Below are 24,033 nucleotides of genomic sequence, written 5' to 3'. Positions count from 1 at the left end.
ACTTATCAAACGTGATTTTTTTTTCTTCACTGCCATCACTCGCCATTTTACACCTTAAACCAACTTTTGACGAAGAGTTTTTGTTTTGTTTGTTTTGTTTTTCGTCCTGTTAACAGCCAGGGTCATTTGAGGACGTGCCAGGTTTTGGAGGTGGAGGAAAGCCGGAGTACAAGGAGAAAACCACCGGCCTAGGGTCAGCAGTACCTGGCAACTGCCCCACGTAGGTTTCGAACTCGCAACCCAGAGGTGGAGGGCTAGTGATAAAGTGTCGGTACACCTTAACCACTCGGCCACCGCGGCCCCTTGGTCAGATGTGTCGGTACACCTTAACCACTCGGCCACCGTGGCCCAGTATTAACGAAAGGGCATACTAACTAATTGAAACTATTTTCCATAAAAAATGTGATGAGCCATTTGTTTATAGTTCCTCGTGTAATGTGTGTGTCATTTTCCATTATACAGGTAACATGCATTGTATACGTACAGGTAACATACATTGTATATGTACAGGTAACATACATTGTATATGTACAGGTAACATGCATTGTATATGTACAGGTAACATACATTGTATATGTACAGGTAACATACATTGTATACGTACAGGTAACATGCATTGTATACGTACAGGTAACATACATTGTATATGTACAGGTAACATGCATTGTATATGTACAGGTAACATACATTGTATATGTACAGGTAACATACATTGTATATGTACAGGTAACATGCATTGTATATGTACAGGTAAAATACATTGTATATGTGCAGGTACCATACATTGCATATGTACAGGTAACATACATTGTATATGTACAGGTAGCATACATTGTATATGTACAGGTAAAATACATTGTATATGTACAGGTACCATACATTGCATATGTACAGGTAACATACATTGTATATGTACAGGTAGCATACATTGTATATGTACAGGTAAAATACATTGTATATGTACAGGTAACATACATTGTATATGTACAGGTAAAATACATTGTATATGTACAGGTGAAATACATTGTATATGTACGTGTAACATACGTCGGTGGCCGAGTGGTTAAGGTGTACCGACACTTTATCACTAGCCCTCTAACCTCTGGGTTGCGAGTTCGAAACCTACGTGGGGCAGTTGCCAGGTACTGACCGTAGGCCGGTGGTTTTTCTCCGGGTACTCCGGCTTTCCTCCACCTCCAAAACCTGGCACGTCCTTAAATGACCCTGGCTGTTAATAGGACGTTAAACAAAAACAAACAAACCAAAGTGTAAACATAATACATGTGTGTGCGTCTTATTTCCTAATTAAATTATCTGTATTTAATTCCCCTTTGTATTTACGATACGGGTTCCATAAAGATGTTATCTTTCAGTTACCATTTTATTTCACTTAGCGTGATGGTCGCCATTTTGTAATAATATTGCTAGTCTGCTAGAAGATAGTCCATCAAAAGGTACAAACTACATGGGATTTACGTTAACAGTTCAAATAAAAAATACCCATATATTTCGGGTTCACAAGGCGACAAACGTATACGGAGCGAGTGTTATGTCGTGGGAAGATTATCGAGCTGTGTGCTATAATTAGTAATGTTAGAGAGTACTTTGGCTGATGATCGAGTTGAGTCATTTGTCATTACGTTTCGTAATAAAACGTTCTTTCGTACGCGTACAATCAGCAGTTTGCAATGGCGGAATTAATCACGTGACGTGTAAATCCCAGGTAGGAATACACGTTTTACCTAAGTGTATCAAAGTTTACACCAGAACAATGTCATGTTTACTGTTGTTTGTCAACTCATTGACACATATCTTGGGGAGTTTATGGTCCTGTAAAATCCTTCGAGGTGGTCTCATAATTAATCACACATCTGTCTAAATTTTAACATAAAGGCAGACTTCAGTTTGGGCCCCAGTTGGTTTGCCTTGTGACACACTTTTTGAGTGAATATAGATCGAGCTTGTCATACCACGGTACAAAAGGCCAGACGCCAAGTAAGGGCGTTATTTGTGGGTTTGTTGCCCTTTGATCGAGATAGCCCAGTATAAAACTATCTATAGGGACTTGTTCACGTAGTATACCACTATAAATACCGACATACAACACTAACAGCTGCGCTGATACATGTAGATTTATATTTCTGACAGCTTTACATTTTCCTTTGATTTTTTATATATATATATACATACATGTATTTAAATCAGGTGACAAGAGGAGAACAAGAAACAGGGCATAATCTAAGTCAACATATCATTTTCAACTTTTTTTATGAAATGAATTTTTTATTGATAAAACAAAACAACAAAGGGTTATGTATATATGTATTTATTTGTATATATAATTATGCAGACACCTCAATGGTAAGTTAGCAGATATAGAAACAGAATACTACATATATATGCTTGTGTATAACTTTTAATCAAAAACATATATAGAATTTTAACAATAAAACAATTTAAAAGGTAATAATATTAAATAAAATAATTTAAAAATTGTTTTAACGGTATAACATTAAATCGTTGCCGTAAAAGTTTTAAAACGGTATAAAAATCATATATATAATTGTATAAACTTAATATCTGATCATGAACTAGCTTCACCAATACTCCTATTCTGACCGCTTGTTTGATCGCCCAGGCTGTGGGACCATAAGTTTGACCAGGGCCTGAGGATACCAGCCATGTTGCTTTTGGCTCAGTTTTGTCTCTCGTGTCCAGCCGTATGCAAAACCTTCGTCGTTTGCTCCCAGCTTCTGTTTGATCACTTGGTCTGGAGAGAGAAAATCTCATCAGGTTTCTAAATCTCTCATAAAACATCTTGTATACAACACATGTTACGCCAACAAGGATATGTATCGAGAAACCTGTGATAAGTTTCCATTTGTAAATCAAACATAACTTTATCTCATTCCCTTATGAATTAATTTGAAGAAGCATAGTATGGCAGCAATGCGTTCATATTATGGTTACAATAAACTACTTCCGGTTCAGCACGTGCTGTCTGCCATGCCCTGTTCGAACAGATCACTAGCATGGTAGAACTGGAGAAAAATCTGTAATGGTCCAAAGAAAAATAGAACATGACAATTAGACATTGGTGCCCCCGCTCCCATGCAAATTAACAACGTCATTGTTTAGCACTATTTATAGTAACACCTTAAAAACTTATTCACCCTAAGTATTGGCGAGCTCGACCTTGACATTGCGACCCTGCCATCATAATATGACGGGACATTATCATACATGTACATGTCTTACTTTGTTTGAAGGAGAGTTGGTCTGTCGTTCGCGCGGTGTACGGATGCAGGGCAATCACTCTAACTCCACGCATCAAAGCGATGTTATCCTCTTCTTTCTCGCCTTCCTTCTCCTCTAACTCCTCCTCGGACTCACTGCTCAACGGTTTGGCGTACAACCGAACATTGCTAGCATCTAGGACAAACACATCGATACAATATTCATACCTTACACATTTTTGTTAGTGGATATGTCATTGACAGAAACACAAATATGACGATTTCAATTCTAAAAATACATTTTTTGTACTACACGCAGTTGGACGTCCCAGTAAAGGTTATATAAAAGATAGGGTGACCAGGAAAGATGGAGATCTCTCTGTTGAGATTGATTATCAGGTCAGTAACGATCCTGCTGTTCCCATTGCTCGTTTTGCCTTTAGTGGACGTTCTGCCCTGTGAGGACATCTTCGCTAGTAAATGTTTCTGGTTCGTGGAGTGTTATGAAGTCAAAATCGTTGGTTAGCGGAGATGCTGTGAGGAAGGCTTTGGGTCCCCTGGCCAAGACATATAAGATTTTCAGCATTTCAGGAGTAGGACGACTTGTTCACCCCCGTAATGTGACAGGGGGGGAGGGGGGGGGGGGGGGGGGGGGGGGTGTTCCTATTTCCTAATGTATGTCTTCAATGAGGTTGTACTATAAAGTCGACATCACAAGAACAGACACGAACATACTAAACGACCATATATAGCTTCTGTTGATAGGATGTTATACAATACAAACCACACAGGGGAGGCCGTCCTTAAATTATCACATCTGTTGATAGGATGTTATACAATACACAGGGGAGGCCGTCCTTAAATTATCACAGCTGTTGATAGGATGTTATACATACAAACCACACAGGGGAGGCCGTCCTTAAATTACCACAGCTGTTGATAGGATGTTATACAATACAAACCACACAGGGGAGGCCGTCCTTAAATTACCACAGCTGTTGATAGGATGTTATACAATACAAACCACACAGGGGAGGCCGTCCTTAAATTACCACAGCTGTTGATAGGATGTTATACAATACAAACCACACAGGGGAGGCCGTCCTTAAATTACCACAGTTGTTGATAGGATGTTATACAATACAAACCACACAGGGGAGACCGTCCTTAAATTACCACAGCTGTTGATAGGATGTTATACAATACAAACCACACAGGGGAGACCGTCCTGAAATTACCACAGCTGTTGATAGGACGTTATACAATACAAACCACACATTGGAGGCCGTCCTTAAATTACCACAGCTGTTGATAGGACGTTATACAATACAAACCACACAGGGGAGGCCGTCCTTAAATTACCACAGCTGTTGATAGGACGTTATACAATACAAACCACACAGTGGAGGCCGTCCTTAAATTACCACAGCTGTTGATAGGACGTTATACAATACAAACCACACAGGGGAGGCCGTCCTTAAATTACCACAGCTGTTGATAGGACGTTATACAATACAAACCACACAGGGGAGACCGTCCTGAAATTACCACAGCTGTTGATAGGACGTTATACAATACAAACCACACAGTGGAGGCCGTCCTTAAATTACCACAGCTGTTGATAGGACGTTATACAATACAAACCACACAGGGGAGGCCGTCCTTAAATTACCACAGCTGTTGATAGGACGTTATACAATACAAACCACACAGTGGAGGCCGTCCTTAAATTACCACAGCTGTTGATAGGACGTTATACAATACAAACCACACAGGGGAGGCCGTCCTTAAATTACCACAGCTGTTGATAGGACGTTATACAATACAAACCACACAGGGGAGGCCGTCCTTAAATTACCACAGCTGTTGATAGGATGTTATACAATACAAACCACACACGGGAGGCCGTCCTTAAATTATCACAGCTGTTGATAGGATGTTATACAATACAAACCACACAGGGGAGGCCGTCCTTAAATTACCACAGCTGTTGATAGGACGTTAAGCAAGAAAAACCAAACCACAAGGGAGGCTATCTTCAATGACCATAGCCTACATTGTATATATATAGAAGCAGGGGAAGAAAGTCAAACCTTCATTACTACAGGGAACCAGTCTTCTCCAATGTTCTCCATACAGAGTGACTCAGCAGACTTTATTCTAAGGGTCATCAATGTCCCCTAACAGAATGACGTCAGAGAGAAACCACACCGCACCTGGTAGGGTAATAGGCTGTCTAGTTTTTAACCACAAGAGTGAATCAAAGGGCTGTAACTCTGGTAGATCAGTATGAATTTATTCTGCAGGCTTATTCTTTCTCCGCTCTCGCACGTGTTTGGTGTTGTTTTAAGACGTTCTTGGGATAACTTAATATATTTTAAGAGAATAACATGAAAAATGTGTCTAGACGAAATTACTTGCCTTAGCACCCAATGTCTATCTCCGCTAGGTTGCACTCATATATACTATTTTCGAAGCAAAGTCAAGCGGAAATCCAGTTTAAACACTGACCAAGCCTTATAGCAATATTTCTTGATTTAATGCTTAAATAAGTACATGTTTAACAACATAAATACAGTGCACATACGAACTTACCAAAGGCAAACCTTGTAGCAGGACTGGCGTTTTCGATGATAGGTTCGTCAGCGAAATCATCTTCTCTGTCTTCGTCGTCATCAGACAGACTGGGGCAGAAGAGACGTGGTGGGAAAGGAGCCGGTGGTTTGTAGGCAGGGATATCTTCTTCCGGGAGGTAGATTGTCTCTATATCATCTGACCTCACTTTGAAATAAAGAAAAATTTAATATAAGCTTTAAACTTTTTCCGGTCCTAAATTATAAAGACTTAATACACGCACAACAGTTAAATGAACATACTAAATGTAATAAATTACTGATTAACCGTGTCTGAATGTAAAAAAAAATCCCTATCTTCTCTATTGGTATAAGCCTAGATTATTGTTATCAACCGCCTACCCCACCCCTCCCCGACCCACCCCACCCCGACCCTAATACGAATGTTTCTAATATTTTATCGGCCTTTTACATCTAAACGATTTTTAGGCCTCAAGAGCAATTTGTCGATGGTACTCACAAGATTTCTTTATTGGGCAAAGGGAGACAACTCCTACAGTACGGTCGCCAATTAATGCATGCCGTATTGTACGTTTAATTTCCAAATATTTATTTTTTTAAATATTTCTATATCTAGAATATTTGAACAAACAATAGATATCAATAATGTCCAACTATATGATTTAAATATTTCTATATCTAGAATATTTGAACAAACATAAACGTCGTTTTTGAAGTGCCACACTTTTTAAGCGATGAGATATTCCAAACTTACAGTACGGTAAACATTGAAATCGCTTTGTTAACTTGACCTTTTGTCTACCTTTCCCTTTGCTAATGGATATCGGTTGATTTCAGGCCAATAACAAACAGAACACCGCAGCTGGATTCTCCTCGGAGTTACGTAACATATATTTGCCTCGTTACCTCTGTATAAAGCGTACCATAGGCCCAATGTAATTAGAGTCTACTAAGTGACCGAATAATTACTTTACTTTACTTTTAAACATATTTTATTTCAATTAAGGAAAAGGGATTAGGCACAAGTTATTGCAACTTACTAAGGCCTTCTCCCATTACACATATAAACACATGTATATTACATATAGAAATAGGCATAAAGTTTGAATGACTATGAAAATTTAATACAAACACAATAGTTCACAAGAACTTTATAAATATTTTAAAATCTGTTGCTGGATTTTATGAATAAATGCACAAGTCTAAAAATACGACAATTTAGATCTACGGAAAATTGAGTATTACCATACAATAGAAGTTTTAAACTAGGTTCTGTTCCAAAGGCATTTATATGTTGTAGCATAATACGTCTTTCCTGAGCATAAAGGCGACATTCAAATAAAAAGTGAAAGGCATTCTCACATGGATATCCACATGAGCAAGCTGGATCATCAACAAGATTTACACGATACAAATCGTACTTAAGTGGACTACACTGGTGTCTTAGTCTGGTGTGCATAATATTGAATTTTCTTTCACCCAAACCGAAATAGATAGGTGGGGATGGTTGCACGTTTAAAGCCAAAGAATTTACAAATAAAGGTAAAGAAGGTAATGATCGTCCGGATAAATCTAATGAATTCCAACTACGAATAGTAGATGGTATAAAAGAACTATTTGTAAGAGAAAGCCGAAATGGAGGAACTCTGTAATTATTATTATTTCTAAGAGGATATCGGTTATTTTCTGCTACTGTAGATGGTAGGAGATCATTCAAATAAATTGGTGTTAAGTTATTTTGCATTTTATATAAAAGTTGGAGTTTTCTTCGATTTCTACGATTTGATAGGGTATCTAAACCTGATTCAAAATATAAATATTCGATATTTGCATAAGACGGAAGGCCTGTTATGATACGAATGGCCTCCCTTTGGGCTTTCTCCAACAATTCTGATTCGGCTTTGGTGCAACCATCCCATACCTCACATGCATATTCTAAAACTGGTAAGATGAATGATTTGTAAATTCTTAAAAGACATTCACGGCTTAGTAAAAACTTCAACACCGAATAATTACAACGTACATGTTATAAATAAACGTTAAATTAACATGGTGTATTCACAGCACCGGGTTACCTTCGTGTTTGAAACAGTCTGGGGACACCAGTTGGCCGGGACCAGTATTGTGAATAAGGTGTACGTCCTTGTCCTTATTAAAATACAAACCCTAAATGTCTATCATCAATGTATACTTATTTTGCATTTTAAACTTTTGCAAGTAGGTGCATAGTCAAAAGTGTGCACCCTGTGTACTAAATGTGTCAACAGGCCAGATTCACAAGGCGCATAGGGTTAAAACGTGATCCATACACAGGATCGTCAGGCGAGAAGTTATCATGGAAGATATCAGATGCGAATTGGTCGCGCGCGAAGTTCTCAGTTGTATCATATAGGGACGTAGCTGGAGCAAATGTGTCATACGGCGCGAAGCTGGAGCAAATGTGTCATACGGCGCGAAGCTGGAGCAAATGTGTCATACGGCGCGAAGCTGGAGCAAATGTGTCATAGGGCAAGAAGCTTGAATACAAACGTGTCGTAGGGCAAGAAGCTTGAATACAAACGTGTCATAGGGCAAGAAGCTTGAATACAAACGTGTCATAGGGCAAGAAGCTTGAATACAAACGTGTCGTAGGGCAAGAAGCTTGAATACAAATGTATCATTGGGCACGAAGCTGGAACTCCAATGTGTCATAGGGCAAGAAGCTTGAATACAAACGTGTCATAGGGCAAGAAGCTTGAATATAAACGTGTCGTAGGGCAAGAAGCTTGAATACAAATGTATCATTGGGCACGAAGCTGGAACTGCAATGTGTCATAGGGCAAGAAGCTTGAATACAAACGTGTCATAGGGCAAGAAGCTTGAATATAAACGTGTCGTAGGGCAAGAAGCTTGAATACAAATGTATCATTGGGCACGAAGCTGGAACTGCAATGTGTCATAGGGCAAGAAGCTTGAATACAAACGTGTCATAGGGCAAGAAGCTTGAATATAAACGTGTCGTAGGGCAAGAAGCTTGAATACAAATGTATCATTGGGCACGAAGCTGGAACTCCAATGTGTCATAGGGCAAGAAGCTTGAATATAAACGTGTCGTAGGGCAAGAAGCTTGAATACAAATGTATCATTGGGCACGAAGCTGGAACTGCAATGTGTCATAGGGCAAGAAGCTTGAATACAAACGTGTCATAGGGCAAGAAGCTTGAATATAAACGTGTCGTAGGGCAAGAAGCTTGAATACAAATGTATCATTGGGCACGAAGCTGGAACTCCAATGTGCCATAGGGCATGATGATGGAGTACCAACGTATCTTGTTGCGGGTAGCTGTGGCACTAAGACTTATTTACAGGTACAGGAGGACTCGACCACCGGCCCCTCACGCCGCCTGAACACAACAACTACCGTAAAAGGAGACGCAAAGACTAAACCAGTTCAGACAATGTGGCACTAATGTATCATGAAGCACATTGCTGTTGTCAGGCGCCTTGTTGGATATCTATGGTGTCATCGAGCGCGAAATCCTTAGACGCGAAGCTGAGAGGTTAAATATGTCAAGAAGCGTGTTGTCATTAGGCGCATAGTCCATAGTCACGTGCCTACGGCACTATATATAAGTATATGTCATCAGGCGGGTAACTGTGGGACGCGTAGTTGAACCACTTACATTCTGTACGTGTGTGTCGTGTGCGTAGTCAATAACAAGGTTTTACAAAGATTTTTGGCATTTATTAGCCGTTATCAAATGTAAAGGAACGACAACTCTCGGTAGATGCTGTCCAAAGTCACTAGTCCATCGTACTTACCCGAAGTATCCGAGATCGCTGGCCTGGTGAAAAGAATGACTCGTTCTGGTTCTTTTTCTTCACGTATCTTTTGTCGTTTTAACAGGATCTCCTTGGATACCGACTCTTCAGAGGACGAATCAGACGGTGGCTCGAACACGTGCACACTCGTCATTACTACAGGACTTTTGTTTCTGGGGGGTTTAGTCCGTTTCTCCCGATCTCGAGGACGGATTCCCCTGCCAAATGGTCGCGTGCTAAAGGTAAACGGTGTTATAAGATACAAAAAAACATATAAAACAGAAGCTTTGCTTCCAATGTTAATGGAGAATTCTGATATTTTTTTGGACACAAATGATGATAAAAGATGTGAATAACCAATGGAAACTTCAGATAAAGTCTGGCAAATGTAGATGAAAATTCATTTTTATATTTTAACACACAGAGATATAGCCCTTCCGGTCCACACTATGACAAACACATACATGTAAGTAGTATGACTACCCTAGCGGAATGTTTGTTAACCCTGTCCAAACACCTAACTGCTGTAAAAGACTCGCAAAAGAGATACTTTCTGCGAACACAGTACAAAGGACAACACTCGAGGGTTTCGAGTCATATTTCCCTACATAATCAGTAGAACCCTCTAATCACTAGTTCCCCTAAAATTAGCAAAGCATATACTGTTTAATACACTCTTGCAAACCTCTATCACGAATCATTTAGAAAAATTAACAAATTCCCAATGCTCTCAATCTAAAAAAAAAAAAAAAAAAAAAAAAACCGTAGTGGATTTTTTTTTGCAGAGGCGACAATATCCAATCTATCATCCCGTAGTTCCTACCTCTTTCTTGTGTCAGGGGGAGGTATCGGTGTCCCGCCATTAGGGGGTAAAATAATCCCAGGGGGTCCGGACGGTGACCGAACGGCAACAGAGATGGCGTGGGGCCGGGCAGTGGCAGGGGCTGGACTCGGTGAAACCAGATCCTGATAAAACATTGGACCAAAATGTATGGTTGTCTTAAATCGCATGATTCGTGTGGGAGATATATGATTTAACGTCAACATCGCCTTCAACTGTATGCTTTATATTCACTAACATATCTGTATCGAACCCGCCATACATGTAGTTTCCGATGGCGACGACATCATTACATTGTGACGTCATAAGTTAGGATATCAAATATGACGTCATCGAGATCCTAAATGTATAGCGTAAGTAGTCGGTTTGCCGCTTTGGGTCATTATTCTTTTCTTGACCGTAAAGTGTTTTACAATAGCATGTATAGTTACTACGAAATATCTCCGAGTTCTAAATGTGGATGGAAACAGAATGCTAATTAAGACCCTGATAGTTTTATTTTAAAATCCATCTGTACTGACCCGGAGGGAAAAGACGGCCCCGACTTTACGGGCCTTCGCAGCTCGCTCCATCTTCTGCCAGGAAGCGTCGGCAACACTGCGCACGTTGACGTTGGACAGGGCCCTCAGCATATCATTCATCGCGTGCCGCCTGGTGGCGCTGTAAATTAGTGACGTCATTAAATGAGAAACGACTTAATTATTTAGATAAATAAATAAAAAATCAATAAGTAAAAATAAATGGTTGATATCGTTTTTAGGTACAAAATAGAAGTGGCATATTGAAGATTCACTAAAAGGTGCTTCGTTATGAACATGGATGCTATAGAGTAAAATTGGTTTAATAAACTAGGGAAGACCACAAAGTCACTATTCTTGGAATGATATACATACAATATGAGTATAACTTGTCTAAATAAATTCATATCGTGTCACTATAATTTCATTAATCTATATCTTATTAATTTTATATTGACACATTTGTAAACTTATTTTCATAATGATGAGGATGATTGTTTAATGTGCGAGGTGTATTGAGCCAATGAAGATGATGATACATGTACACATCCATTTACAATATTCTGTATGTGAAAGAAAATGTATGTGTGGATCTTAATGTAATGTAAACAACATTGGAAATAGATATATAGGAAAAACTATTTTGTGAAGGCTTGACAGGGCTTCAAGTCAAACAAAAAATCTTCTCAAGCGGGTATCGTGTTCATATCGCCATTAACATTAAACTCCCCGCCATGTTAAGACAAAGATACGTAGATCACCTCTCTTCCGGCATCTCGATGTGACGTAGCCGGGTCATGAACTCGATTAGTTGACTGAAAATCAGCTGAACTCTATCTTTCTCCAACACGTTTAAATCCTTCAACATTTCCAGAAGTGTCTGCAACGAAATGCCCCGTTGTATTGTGTGTGAAAGTCATAACCATCGCACATATATAGCGCTCTGTCAGTAAAATTTCAAAGCAGATACAATTTTCATTTGCCATTTGTGTTCTTATCATTCACCATCCAATTAGCAAATTCCTATCATATTAGCTGGTAGAAAAGCCAACCTCCTTTCTCTGCCTCCCTTTCTCGTCTGTCACTCCATAATATATCTTAATATATTTCCTCGTCCACTAAACCCGTTATAAAAGGTAACGATAGCAATCGACAACATAGTTACATATCAGTAGAGATCACTCACGTCCTAAGGGAGATAACCCCCGCTAAAATAAAAGCATACGTTCATACGCCAGCAAGAGTTATTTGCAAGAGGAAATGCTAGTGCTGTCTGATTGAAGATGGCCAAACCACAACGAAGGCATATCAGATATATCAGGAATAAAGGTATGTAATGTGAAGACATTAAAGACTTATCTATGTCATTTATTATCAAAACTGAGGATGCTTACTATCTTTTTCCCCTGAAAGAGCGATTCAAGTTCCCGCTCCGCCGCATCTGATCCCTCGACCTCCACGTCATACCTCCGCTTCTGTTCTATCATCTTGTTCATTAGACTGTCCACTCTCCGGCCCTTGGATGACCGTCGAGTGGCCAGACGACTTCTGCATGTCATCTGGGACTCGAGTGTGTCCAGTTTGGTTTTACAGTCCTGCATTGCCTGGAATATCATCAAAGTGTAACATTAAGAGGTGTTCCGTGGTACAGGGACATAGCGACAAATCCCGACCAGACTGTCCTAGTGTATTTATCAAAGATATCTACATACACAGACCGTAGAGTTGGGACATAATATCAACACCATGTGTTCTGTGGTGTTCTGTGGTGTTCGTCAGAGTTCTCATATCTTACATAACTTTAATTAGATGCAATTTATAAATACCTGCTTCCTCTGAGAGTGCACAGTCTCCAAATTAACCCTCTTCCTGTTTTCCTTAACGAATTCTTCCTCAATACCAACGACTCCTCGGCAGTTGTAGTGGAAAATCCCCTCTCTCAAGCCCATATCTCTGTCGGGCAAAGAGAAAGTACTAAGGTTTTATCTTGAACTAATTGCATAAGTGACAGCGAACTGCCCTCTGCTACTATCTACTACCGATTATAGCTTACTACTGATCTGCTTACTTTGTACTGCTTATTGTTTAGTGTTTACTGCTTATTGTCTAGTGTTTACTGCTTATTGTCTAGTGTCCACTGCTTATTGTCTAGTGTTTACTGCTTATTGTCTAGTGTTTACTGCTTATTGTCTAGTGTTTACTGCTTATTGTCTAGTGTTTACTGCTTATTGTCTAGTGTCCACTGCTTATTGTCTAGTGCCCACTGCTTATTGTCCAGTTCCCACTGCTTATTGTGTAATGTCCACTGCTTATTGTCTAGTATCCACTGCTTATTGTCTAGTGTCCACTGCTTATTGTGTAGTGTTTACTGCTATTTGCCTAGTGCCCACTGCTTATTGTGTAGTGTTTACTGCTTATTGTCTAGTGTCCACTGCTTATTGTCTAGTGTTTACTGCTTATTGTGTAGTGTCAACTGCTATTTGCCCTGTACCCACTGCTTATTGCGTACTGCCTACTTCATTGATGACAATTTACCATTTCAATCGGCAGTACACAGTAAAGACTGCTTATAACCGGCTGCATGTCTACTCCACGAGATATGTACGACAAAACATATCATGAAACCCGGGGATCTCGCAGCTTCCTTCCGAAATTTTGAGCAAGCACACAAAAGTGAACATTTTACTGCATACCTCTTGTCAGATTCTCCCAACATCACTGTAATTTTCACTAGTTAGTATTTGAATATTTAGATAGAGATGGGGTTTTTTCAAACGACAGTTTCATCTTTCCGCGGGAATATCATTATTCACAGGAAGAACCCAATACATTTTTTGTCAATTTTGATTTAAAAAATAAATGTAATTGTTCCAGAATTTACTTTTATTCTGTATTCTCTATAAAATAAGTCAGTAGAAGATAAATAGTAACAATTAAACAGTGGTAGAAAAGTAGTAACAATTAAACAGTGGTAGGTAAGTAGTTACAATTAAACAGTGGTAGATAAGTAGTAACAATTTCACAGTGGTAAATAAGTAGTAACGATTAAACAGTGGTAGATAAGTAGTAACAATTAAACAGTGGTAGATCAGTAGTAACAATTTAACAGTGGTAGATCAGTAGTAACAATTAAACAGTGGTAGATAAGTAGTCACAATTAAACAGTGGTAGATAAATAGTAACAATGAAACAGTGGTAGATAAGTAGTAACAAACAGTGGTAGATTAGTAGTAACAATTAAACAGTGGTAAATAAGTAGTAACAAACAGTGGTAGATTAGTAGTAACAATTAAACAGTGGTAGATAAGTAGTAACAATTAAACGGTGGTAGATAAGTAGTAACAATTAAACAGTGGTAGATAAATAGTAACAATTAAACAGTGGTAGATAAATAGTAACAATTAAACAGTGGTAGATAAATAGTAACAATTAAACAGTGGTAGAAAAGTAGTAACAATTAAACAGTGGTAGGTAAGTAGTTACAATTAAACAGTGGTAGATAAGTAGTAACAATTTCACAGTGGTAAATAAGTAGTAACGATTAAACAGTGGTAGATAAGTAGTAACAATTAAACAGTGGTAGATCAGTAGTAACAATTTAACAGTGGTAGATCAGTAGTAACAATTAAACAGTGGTAGATAAGTAGTCACAATTAAACAGTGGTAGATAAATAGTAACAATGAAACAGTGGTAGATAAGTAGTAACAAACAGTGGTAGATTAGTAGTAACAATTAAACAGTGGTAAATAAGTAGTAACAAACAGTGGTAGATTAGTAGTAACAATTAAACAGTGGTAGATAAGTAGTAACAATTAAACGGTGGTAGATAAGTAGTAACAATTAAACAGTGGTAGATAAATAGTAACAATTAAACAGTGGTAGATAAATAGTAACAATTAAACAGTGGTAGATAAGTAGTAACAAACAGTTGTAGATAAGTAACAATTAAACAGCGGTAGATAAGTAGTCACAATTAAACAGTGGTAGATAAGTAGTAACAATTAAACAGTGGTAGATAAATAGTAACAAACAGTGGTAGATAAGTAGTAAAAATTAAACAGTCGTAGATAAGTAGTAACATTAAACAGTGGTAGATAAGTAGTAACAAACAGTGGTAGATAAGTAGTAACAATTAAACAGTGGTAGATAAGTAGTAACAATTAAACAGTGGTAGATAAGTAGTAACAATTAAACAGTGGTAGATAAATAGTAACAATTAAACAGTGGTAGATAAATAGTAACAATTAAACAGTGGTAGATAAGTCACAATTAAACAGTGGTAGATAAGTAATAACAATTAAACAGTGGTAGATAAGTAGTAACAAACAGTGGTAGATAAGTAGTAACAATTAAACAGTGGTAGATAAGTAGTAACAATTAAACAGTGGTAGATAAATAGTAAAAATTAAACAGTGGTAGATAAATAGTAACAATTAAACAGTGGTAGATAAGTCACAATTAAACAGTGGTAGATAAGTAATAACAATTAAACAGTGGTAGATAAGTAGTAACAAACAGTGGTAGATAAGTAGTAACAATTAAACAGTGGTAGATAAGTAGTAACATTAAACAGTGGTAGATAAGTAGTAACAAACAGTGGTAGATAAGTAGTAACAATTAAACAGTCGTAGATAAGTAGTAACAATTAAACAGTGGTAGATAAGTAGTAACAAACAGTGGTAGATAAGTAGTAAAAATTAAACAGTGGTAGATAAGTAGTAACAAACAGTGGTAGATAAGTAGTAACAATTAAACAGTGGTAGATAAGTAGTAACAATTAAACAGTGGTTGATAAGTAGTAACGATTAAACAGTGGTTGATAAGTAGTAACACTAAACAGTGGTAAATAAGTAGCAACAGTTAAACAGTGGTAGATAAGTAGTAACATTAACAGTGGTAGATAAGTAGTAACAATTAAACAGTGGTTGATAAGTAGTAACATTAAACAGTGGTAAATAAGTAGCAACAATTAAACAGTGGTAGATAAGTAGTAACAATTAAACAGTGGTAGATAAGTAGTAACATTAAACAGTGGTTGATAAGTAGTAACAATTAAACAGTGGTAGATAAGTAGTAACAAACAGTGGTAGATAAGTCGTAACATTAAACAGTGATAGATAAGTAGTAACAATTAAACAGTGGTAGATAAGTAGCAACAATTAAACAGTGGTAGATTAGTAGTAACAATTAAACAGTGGTTGATAAGTAGTAACAATTAAACAGTGGTAGATAAGTAGTAACAATTAAACAGTGGTAGATAAGTAGTAACGATTTAACAGTGGTAGATGAGTAGTAACAATTAAACAGTGGTAGATAAATAGTAACAATTCAACAGTGGTAGATAAATAGTAACAATTAAACAGTGGTAGATAAATAGTAACAATTAAACAGTGGTAGATAAATAGTAACAATTAAACAGTGGTAGATAAGTAGTAACAATTAAACAGTGGTAGATAAATAGTAACAATTTAACAGTGGTAGATAAATAGTAACAATTAAACAGTGGTAGATAAATAGTAACAATTAAACAATGGTAGATAAGTAGTAACAAACAGTTGTAGATAAGTAGTAACAATTAAACAGTGGTAGATAAATAGTAACAAATAAACAGTGGTAGATAAGAAGTAACAATTAAACAGTGGAAGATAAGTAGTAATAAACAGTGGTAGATAAGTAGTAACAATTAAACAGTGGTAGATAAGTAGTAACATTTAACAGTGGTAGATAAGTAGTAACAATAAAACAGTGGTAGATAAGTAGTAACATTAAACAGTGGTAGATAAGTAGTAACAATTAAACAGTGGTTGATAAGTAGTAACATTAAACAGTGGTAAATAAGTAGCAACAATTAAACAGTGGTAGATTAGTAGTAACAATTAAACAGTGGTTGATAAGTAGTAACAATTTAACAGTGGTATATAAGTAGTAACAATTAAACAGTGGTAGATAAGTAGTAACAATTAAACAGTGGTAGATAAGTAGTAACATTAAACAGTGGTTGATAAGTAGTAACAATTAAACAGTGGTAGATAAGTAGTAACAAACAGTGGTAGATAAGTAGTAACAAACAGTGGTAGATAAGTAGTAACATTAAACAGTGATATATAAGTAGTAACAATTAAACAGTGGTAGATAAGTAGCAACAATTAAACAGTGGTAGATTAGTAGTAACAATTAAACAGTGGTTGATAAGTAGTAACAATTAAACAGTGGTAGATAAGTAGTAACAATTAAACAGTGGTAGATAACTAGTAACGATTTAACAGTGGTAGATGAGTAGTAACAATTAAACAGTGGTAGATAAATAGTAACAATTTAACAGTGGTAGATAAATAGTAACAATTAAACAGTGGTAGATAAATAGTAACAATTAAACAGTGGTAGATAAATAGTAACAATTAAACAGTGGTAGATAAGTAGTAACAATTAAACAGTGGTAGATAAATAGTAACAATTTAACAGTGGTAGATAAATAGTAACAATTTAACAGTGGTAGATAAATAGTAACAATTAAACAATGGTAGATAAGTAGTAACAAACAGTTGTAGATAAGTAGTAACAATTAAACAGTGGTAGATAAATAGTAACAAATAAACAGTGGTAGATAAGTAGTAACAATTAAACAGTGGAAGATAAGTAGTAATAAACAGTGGTAGATAAGTAGTAACAATTAAACAGTGGTAGATAAGTAGTAACATTTAACAGTGGTAGATAAGTAGTAACAATAAAACAGTGGTAGATAAGTAGTAACAAACAGTGGTAGATAAGTAGTAACAAACAGTGGTAGATAAGTAGTAACAATTAAACAGTGGTAGATTAGTAGTAATAATTAAACAGTGGTAGATAAGTAGTAACAAACAGTGGTAGATAAGTCACAATTAAACAGTGGTAGATAAGTAGTCACAATTAAACAGTGGTAGATAAGTAGTAACAATTAAACAGTGGTAGATAAATAGTAACAAACAAACAGTGGTAGATAAGTAGTTACAATTAAACAGTGGTAGATAAGTAGTAACAAACAGTGGTAGATAAGTCACAATTAAACAGTGGTAGATAAGTAGTAACAATTAAACAGTGGTAGATAATTAGTCACAATTAAACAGTGGTAGATAAGTAGTAACAATTAAACAGTGGTAGATTAGTAGTAATAATTAAACAGTGGTAGATAAGTAGTTACAATTAAACAGTGGTAGATAATTAGTCACAATTAAACAGTGGTAGATAAATAGTAACAATTAAACAGTGGTAGATAAATAGTAACAATTAAACAGTGGTAGATAAGTAGTAACAAACAGTTGTAGATAAGTAACAATTAAACAGCGGTAGATAAGTAGTCACAATTAAACAGTGGTAGATAAGTAGTAACAATTAAACAGTGGTAGATAAGTAGTAACAAACAGTGGTAGATAAGTAGTAAAAATTAAACAGTGGTAGATAAGTAGTAACGTTAAACAGTGGTAGATAAGTAGTAACAATTAAACAGTGGTAGATAAGTAGTAACAATTAAACAGTGGTTGATAAGTAGTAACGATTAAACAGTGGTTGATAAGTAGTAACATTATACAGTGGTAAATAAGTAGCAACAATTAAACAGTGGTAGATAAGTAGTAACATTAAACAGTGGTAGATAAGTAGTAACAATTAAACAGTGGTAGATAAATAGTAACAATTTAACAGTGGTAGATAAGTAGTAACAATTAAACAGTGATAGATAAGTAGTAACAATTAAACAGTGGTTGATAAGTAGTAACATTAAACAGTGGTAAATAAGTAGCAACAATTAAACAGTGGTAGATTAGTAGTAACAATTAAACAGTGGTTGATAAGTAGTAACAATTTAACAGTGGTATATAAGTAGTAACAATTAAACAGTGGTAGATAAGTAGTAACAATTAAACAGTGGTAGATAAGTAGTAACAATTAAACAGTGGTAGATAAGTAGTAACATTAAACAGTGGTAGATAAGTAGTAACATTTAACAGTGGTAGATAAGTAGTAACAATTAAACAGTGGTTGATAAGTAGTAACAATTAAACAGTGGTAGATAAGTAGTAACGATTTAACAGTGGTAGATGAGTAGTAACAATTAAACAGTGGTAGATAAATAGTAACAATTTAACAGCGGTAGATAAATAGTAACAATTAAACAGTGGTAGATAAATAGTAACAATTAAACAATGGTAGATAAGTAGTAACAAACAGTTGTAGATAAGTAGTAACAATTAAACAGTGGTAGATAAATAGTAACAAATAAACAGTGGTAGATAAGTAGTAACAATTAAACAGTGGAAGATAAGTAGTAATAAACAGTGGTAGATAAGTAGTAACAATTAAACAGTGGTAGATAAGTAGTAACATTTAACAGTGGTAGATAAATAGTAACAATTAAACAGTGGTAGATAAATAGTAACAATTAAACAGTGGTAGATAAGTAGTAACAAACAGTGGTAGATAAGTAGTAACAATAAAACAGTGGTAGATAAGTAGTAACAAACAGTGGTAGATAAGTAGTAACAATTAAACAGTGGTAGATAAGTAGTAACATTTAACAGTGGTAGATAAGTAGTAACAAACAGTGGTAGATAAGTAGTAACAAACAGTGGTAGATAAGTAGTAACAATTAAACAGTGGTAGATAAGTAGTAACATTAAACAGTGGTAGATAAGTAGTAACAATTAAACAGTGGTAGATAAGTAGTAACAATTAAACAGTGGTAGATAAGTAGTAACAATTTAACAGTGGTAGATAAATAGTAACAAATAAACAGTGGTATATAAGTAGTAACAAATAAACAGTGGTAGATAAGTAGTAACAAACAGTGGTAGATAAGTAGTAACAAACAGTGGTAGATAAGTAGTAACAATTAAACAGTGGTAGATAAGTAGTAACATTAAACAGTGGTAGATAATTAGTAACAATTTAACAGTGGTAGATAAGTAGTAACAAACAGTGGTAGATAAGTCACAATTAAACAGTGGTAGAAAAGTAGTAACAATTAAACAGTGGTAGATAAGTAGTAACAATTAAACAGTGGTAAATAAATAGTAACAAATAAACAGTGGTAGATAAGTAGTAACAATAAAACAATGGTAGATAAGTAGTAACAAACAGTGGTAGATAAGTAGTAACAAACAGTGGTAGATAAGAAGTAACAAACAGTGGTAGATAAGAAGTAACAAACAGTGGTAGATAAGTAGTAACAAACAGTGGTAGATAAGTAGTAATAATTAAACAGTGGTAGATAAGTAGTAACAAACAGTGGTAGATAAGTCACAATTAAACAGTGGTAGATATGTAGTCACAATTAAACAGTGGTAGATAAGTAGTAACAATTAAACAGTGGTAGATAAATAGTAACAAACAAACAGTGGTAGATAAGTAGTTACAATTAAACAGTGGTAGATAAGTAGTAACAAACAGTGGTAGATAAGTCACAATTAAACAGTGGTAGATAAGTAGTAACAATTAAACAGTGGTAGATTAGTAGTAATAATTAAACAGTGGTAGATAAGTAGTTACAATTAAACAGTGGTAGATAATTAGTCACAATTAAACAGTGGTAGATAAATAGTAACAATTAAACAGTGGTAGATAAATAGTAACAATTAAACAGTGGTAGATAAGCAGTAACAAGTAAACAGTGGTAGTAGTAACAAATGGACTTTAGTTTCAAGAAAATCGACGACTTCTCACAATATGAATAGAATCATTGGAATGACATATCAATAACAAAATAACAAGTAAGTTATAACAAAATAGGATGACAAATAATGAATGGTAAATGATGAATGGTAAATAATGAATGGTAAATAAAAAATGGTAAGTAAGGATTCGTAAATAAGAAATGCCATATAATGAATGGTAAATAAGGAATGGTAAGTAAGGATTCGTAAATAAGAAATGCCAAATAATGAATGGTAAATAAGGAATGGTAAGTAAGGATTCGTAAATAAGAAATGCCAAATAATGAATGGTAAATAAAGAATGGTAAGTAAGGATTTGTAAATAAGAAATGCCAAATAAGGAATGCCAAATAATGAATGGTAAATAAAGAATGGTAAGTAAGGATTCGTAAATAAGGAATGTCAAATATGGAATGCCAAATAATGAATGGTAAATAAAGAATGGTAAGTAAGAAATAGTAAATAAGGAATGACAAATAATGAATGTTAAATAAGATATGTTGATTTTGGAATGGTCAATAAGGAATGGTAAATAAATCGTCCATGTCTGGACATCTAAGCAGTGGATGTAGTAAAATAAAGGACGCTGTCTCGTATAAAACATATACATTATCTTTGGATTTGTTTGGTAGGCATTTCGTTCGAATTTACGTGTACATACCATCTCGAACAAAAACATATCGATGATAGTACTCCCTAGAGGAAGGAGTAATAATAACTCTTCTGTGTAAACATTATAGATGCATGGTATCTCATAACCAGTGCTAATCGCAATTATTCCTATAGATTTTGAGTATTTGAGTATTTTGAGTGTTTGGCATCACAAACAAAAAGTCACATCTCCCCTACGTACCTATACAGGATGTTATAGGGTCCACTGTCCTCAAGCATCTGGTGGTACACCCGTTGATGGGCAGCGGCGGTCAGTTCAGCCTCTCCGGGCAAAATGTCCGCTATCACTTGGAACACCTCGTCATCCTGGAACTCTGTCGCCGAGTGAATGAAAAAAACAATGTTTCTCTGTAATATATTCGCTTACTTTTTTCTCTTTTAAGATTATCTCCGCTCATCCTTGATGTCTATTTTTATGTCCTCGATCTTTAACAATAATCTTCATCCGTCCTTGATGTCTACCATCGCCCCTTTTATAATTTTCTACTTCCACCCTTTATGTCTGCCTTTACCACATTTTTATAACTCTCTACCTCCGCATCTTATGCCTACCTTCGCCCCTTTTATAATTTTCGACTTCCGTCCCCTGATGTCTACTTTTGGCCCTTTATGGTTCTCTTCTTCCGTCCAGGATGTCTACCTCTGCCCCTTTAATAATGGCCTACTTCCGTCCATGTTGCCTACCTCTGCCCCCTTTAAATAATGGCCTACTTCCGTCCATGATGCCTACCTCTTCCCCATTTAATAATGGCCTACTTCCGTCCATGATGCCTACCTCTGTCCCCTTTAATAATGGCCTACTTCCGTCCATGACATGATGCCTACCTCTGTCCCCTTTAATAATGGCCTACTTCCGTCCAGGATGCCTACCTCTGCCCCCTTTAATAATGGCCTACTTCCGTCCAGGATGCCTACCTCTGCCCCCTTTAATAATGGCCTACTTCCGTCCAGGATGCCTACCTCTGCCCCCTTTAATAATGGCCTACTTCCGTCCAGGATGCATATCTCTGCCCCCCTTTAATAATGTTCTACTTCCGTCCAGGATGCCTATCTCTGCCCCCCTTTAATAATGTTCTACTTCCGTCCAGGATGCCTATCTCTGTCCCCTTTAATAATGTTCTACTTCCGTCCAGGATGCATATCTCTGCCCCCCTTTAATAATGTTCTACTTCCGTCCATGATGCCTATCTCTGCCCCCCCCCCCCCCCCCCCCCCCCCCCTTTAATAATGTTCTACTTCTGTTAAGGATGCCTATCTCTGCCCCCTTTAATAATGGCCTACTTCCGTCCAGGATGCCTACCTCTGCCCCCTTTAATAATGGCCTACTTCCGTCCAGGATGCCTACCTCTGCCCCCTTTAATAATGGCCTACTTCCGTCCAGGATGCATATCTCTGCCCCCCTTTAATAATGTTCTACTTCCGTCCAGGATGCCTATCTCTGCCCCCCTTTAATAATGTTCTACTTCCGTCCAGGATGCCTATCTCTGTCCCCTTTAATAATGTTCTACTTCCGTCCAGGATGCCTATCTCTGCCCCCTTTAATAATGGCCTACTTCCGTCCAGGATGCCTACCTCTGTCCCCTTTAATAATATTCTACTTTCGTTAAGGATGTCTATATCTGCCCCCTTTAATAACGTTTTACTTCCGTCTAGAATGCATACCTCCGTCCTTGATTAGTACCTTTGGCTTTTTATAATCCTCTTCTTCCGTCCCTGATTCCTACCTATGATCCATATATTATTAGTAATGCCGTCCCTGATTCCTACCTATGATCCATATATTATAGTAATCCCGTCCCTGAACCCAAAATTTGCCCTCTCATTATTTTCTACTTTCGTCTCGCTCCCTACGTCTTTAGTATTTCTGCTTCTGTCCCTGATACCTACGCCAATCTCTGAAGCATATATATGTGTCAATTTTATAATTTTGTAAACAGGAGAGGAGAAAATGTAGCGGCCAGATCGGGGTTCGAACCCGGGACCTCCGAACACTAGCCGGATGCTCTACCAATTGAGCTACCTGGTCACCGATGATCGACCCAGTCCAGTCCCGCTACACATCTCCCACCTTTTTTAAGTCTTCGCTCTCGCAATGGTTCGAACCCGGGACCTCCGAACACTAGCCGGATGATCTACCAATTGAGCTACCTGGTCACCGATGATCGACCCAGTCCAGTCCCGCTACAATTGCATTCGCCCATCCCTGCTGTCTACCTTTTCCTTCTTTTACGATTTTCTCCGCCCATCCAGTAAGATTCTTGATGTAAGTCTGCTCAACACGTGCACGTTCCCATACCATTAAGGCCACGTACTCTTGTAACCTGTAAACCAATCGGAGAGCATTGCTGGTCACTCAAGGTACACTACTGAAACTTTAATATCATAGGGTGGTATAGTATTCAAAAATTTAATATTCAATGGTACATGACTATAACTGTACACTCCACACTTAGATGAAGCGAATGTCCCCAAATCTCAATGTTCAGCGACCTCCATACAGGAAATGATTTAAACCTACTTTACAGAAGCTTTGTTTTTCTTGATGGCCTCATCGACTAGTAGGAAGGGCAAGGCGTCCATTGTCCCCTGAGGAGTGACCTCGGGTCGTCTGTTAGTGGTTTTACGATGTGGTCAAGGACAGAACTACTGACAGGCGGACGGCAAGAATCGGATATATTGTCGCTAAG

At 36.9% G+C, this 24,033-nt stretch overlaps 1 protein-coding gene across 2 annotated transcripts; it reads right to left on the bottom strand.

The window, feature by feature from the left end:
- Positions 1–2,309: 2,309 nt before the first annotated feature.
- LOC117336848 lies at positions 2,310–24,033 on the bottom strand. Of its 2 annotated transcripts, none has more exons than XM_033897506.1 (12): positions 23,865–24,033; positions 23,561–23,667; positions 21,528–21,660; positions 12,817–12,943; positions 12,385–12,594; positions 11,752–11,870; positions 10,994–11,132; positions 10,455–10,597; positions 9,632–9,867; positions 5,832–6,017; positions 3,259–3,432; positions 2,310–2,770 (listed from the first exon to the last, which is right to left on the bottom strand). In XM_033897506.1, exons 1-12 carry the CDS (start codon positions 23,924–23,926, stop codon positions 2,610–2,612), a joined length of 1,797 nt encoding a protein of 598 aa, XP_033753397.1. In that variant the 5' UTR covers positions 23,927–24,033; the 3' UTR covers positions 2,310–2,609. The 2 variants fall into 2 exon arrangements, with proteins under 2 accessions (XP_033753397.1, XP_033753398.1); XM_033897507.1 differs by having other exon boundaries at positions 9,632–9,849.

This window comes from Pecten maximus, chromosome 10, assembly GCF_902652985.1.
Source record: "Pecten maximus chromosome 10, xPecMax1.1, whole genome shotgun sequence".
Classification (NCBI taxonomy): Eukaryota; Metazoa; Mollusca; class Bivalvia; order Pectinida; family Pectinidae; genus Pecten; species Pecten maximus.
This window is presented reverse-complemented; position numbering and strand designations above follow the sequence as displayed.

Bases quoted from the DNA above. Each gene is read 5' to 3' on its own strand.
- LOC117336848 (XM_033897506.1), bottom strand. From the start codon at position 23,926: ATGGACGCCTTGCCCTTCCTACTAGTCGATGAGGCCATCAAGAAAAAC. The intron at 9,868-10,454 runs GTAGGAACTACG...GTTTACCTTTAG, and splicing joins CCCCCTGACACAAGAAAGAG to CACGCGACCATTTGGCAGGG. The intron at 3,433-5,831 runs GTAAGTTCGTAT...TGTTTGTCCTAG, and splicing joins TGCTACAAGGTTTGCCTTTG to ATGCTAGCAATGTTCGGTTG.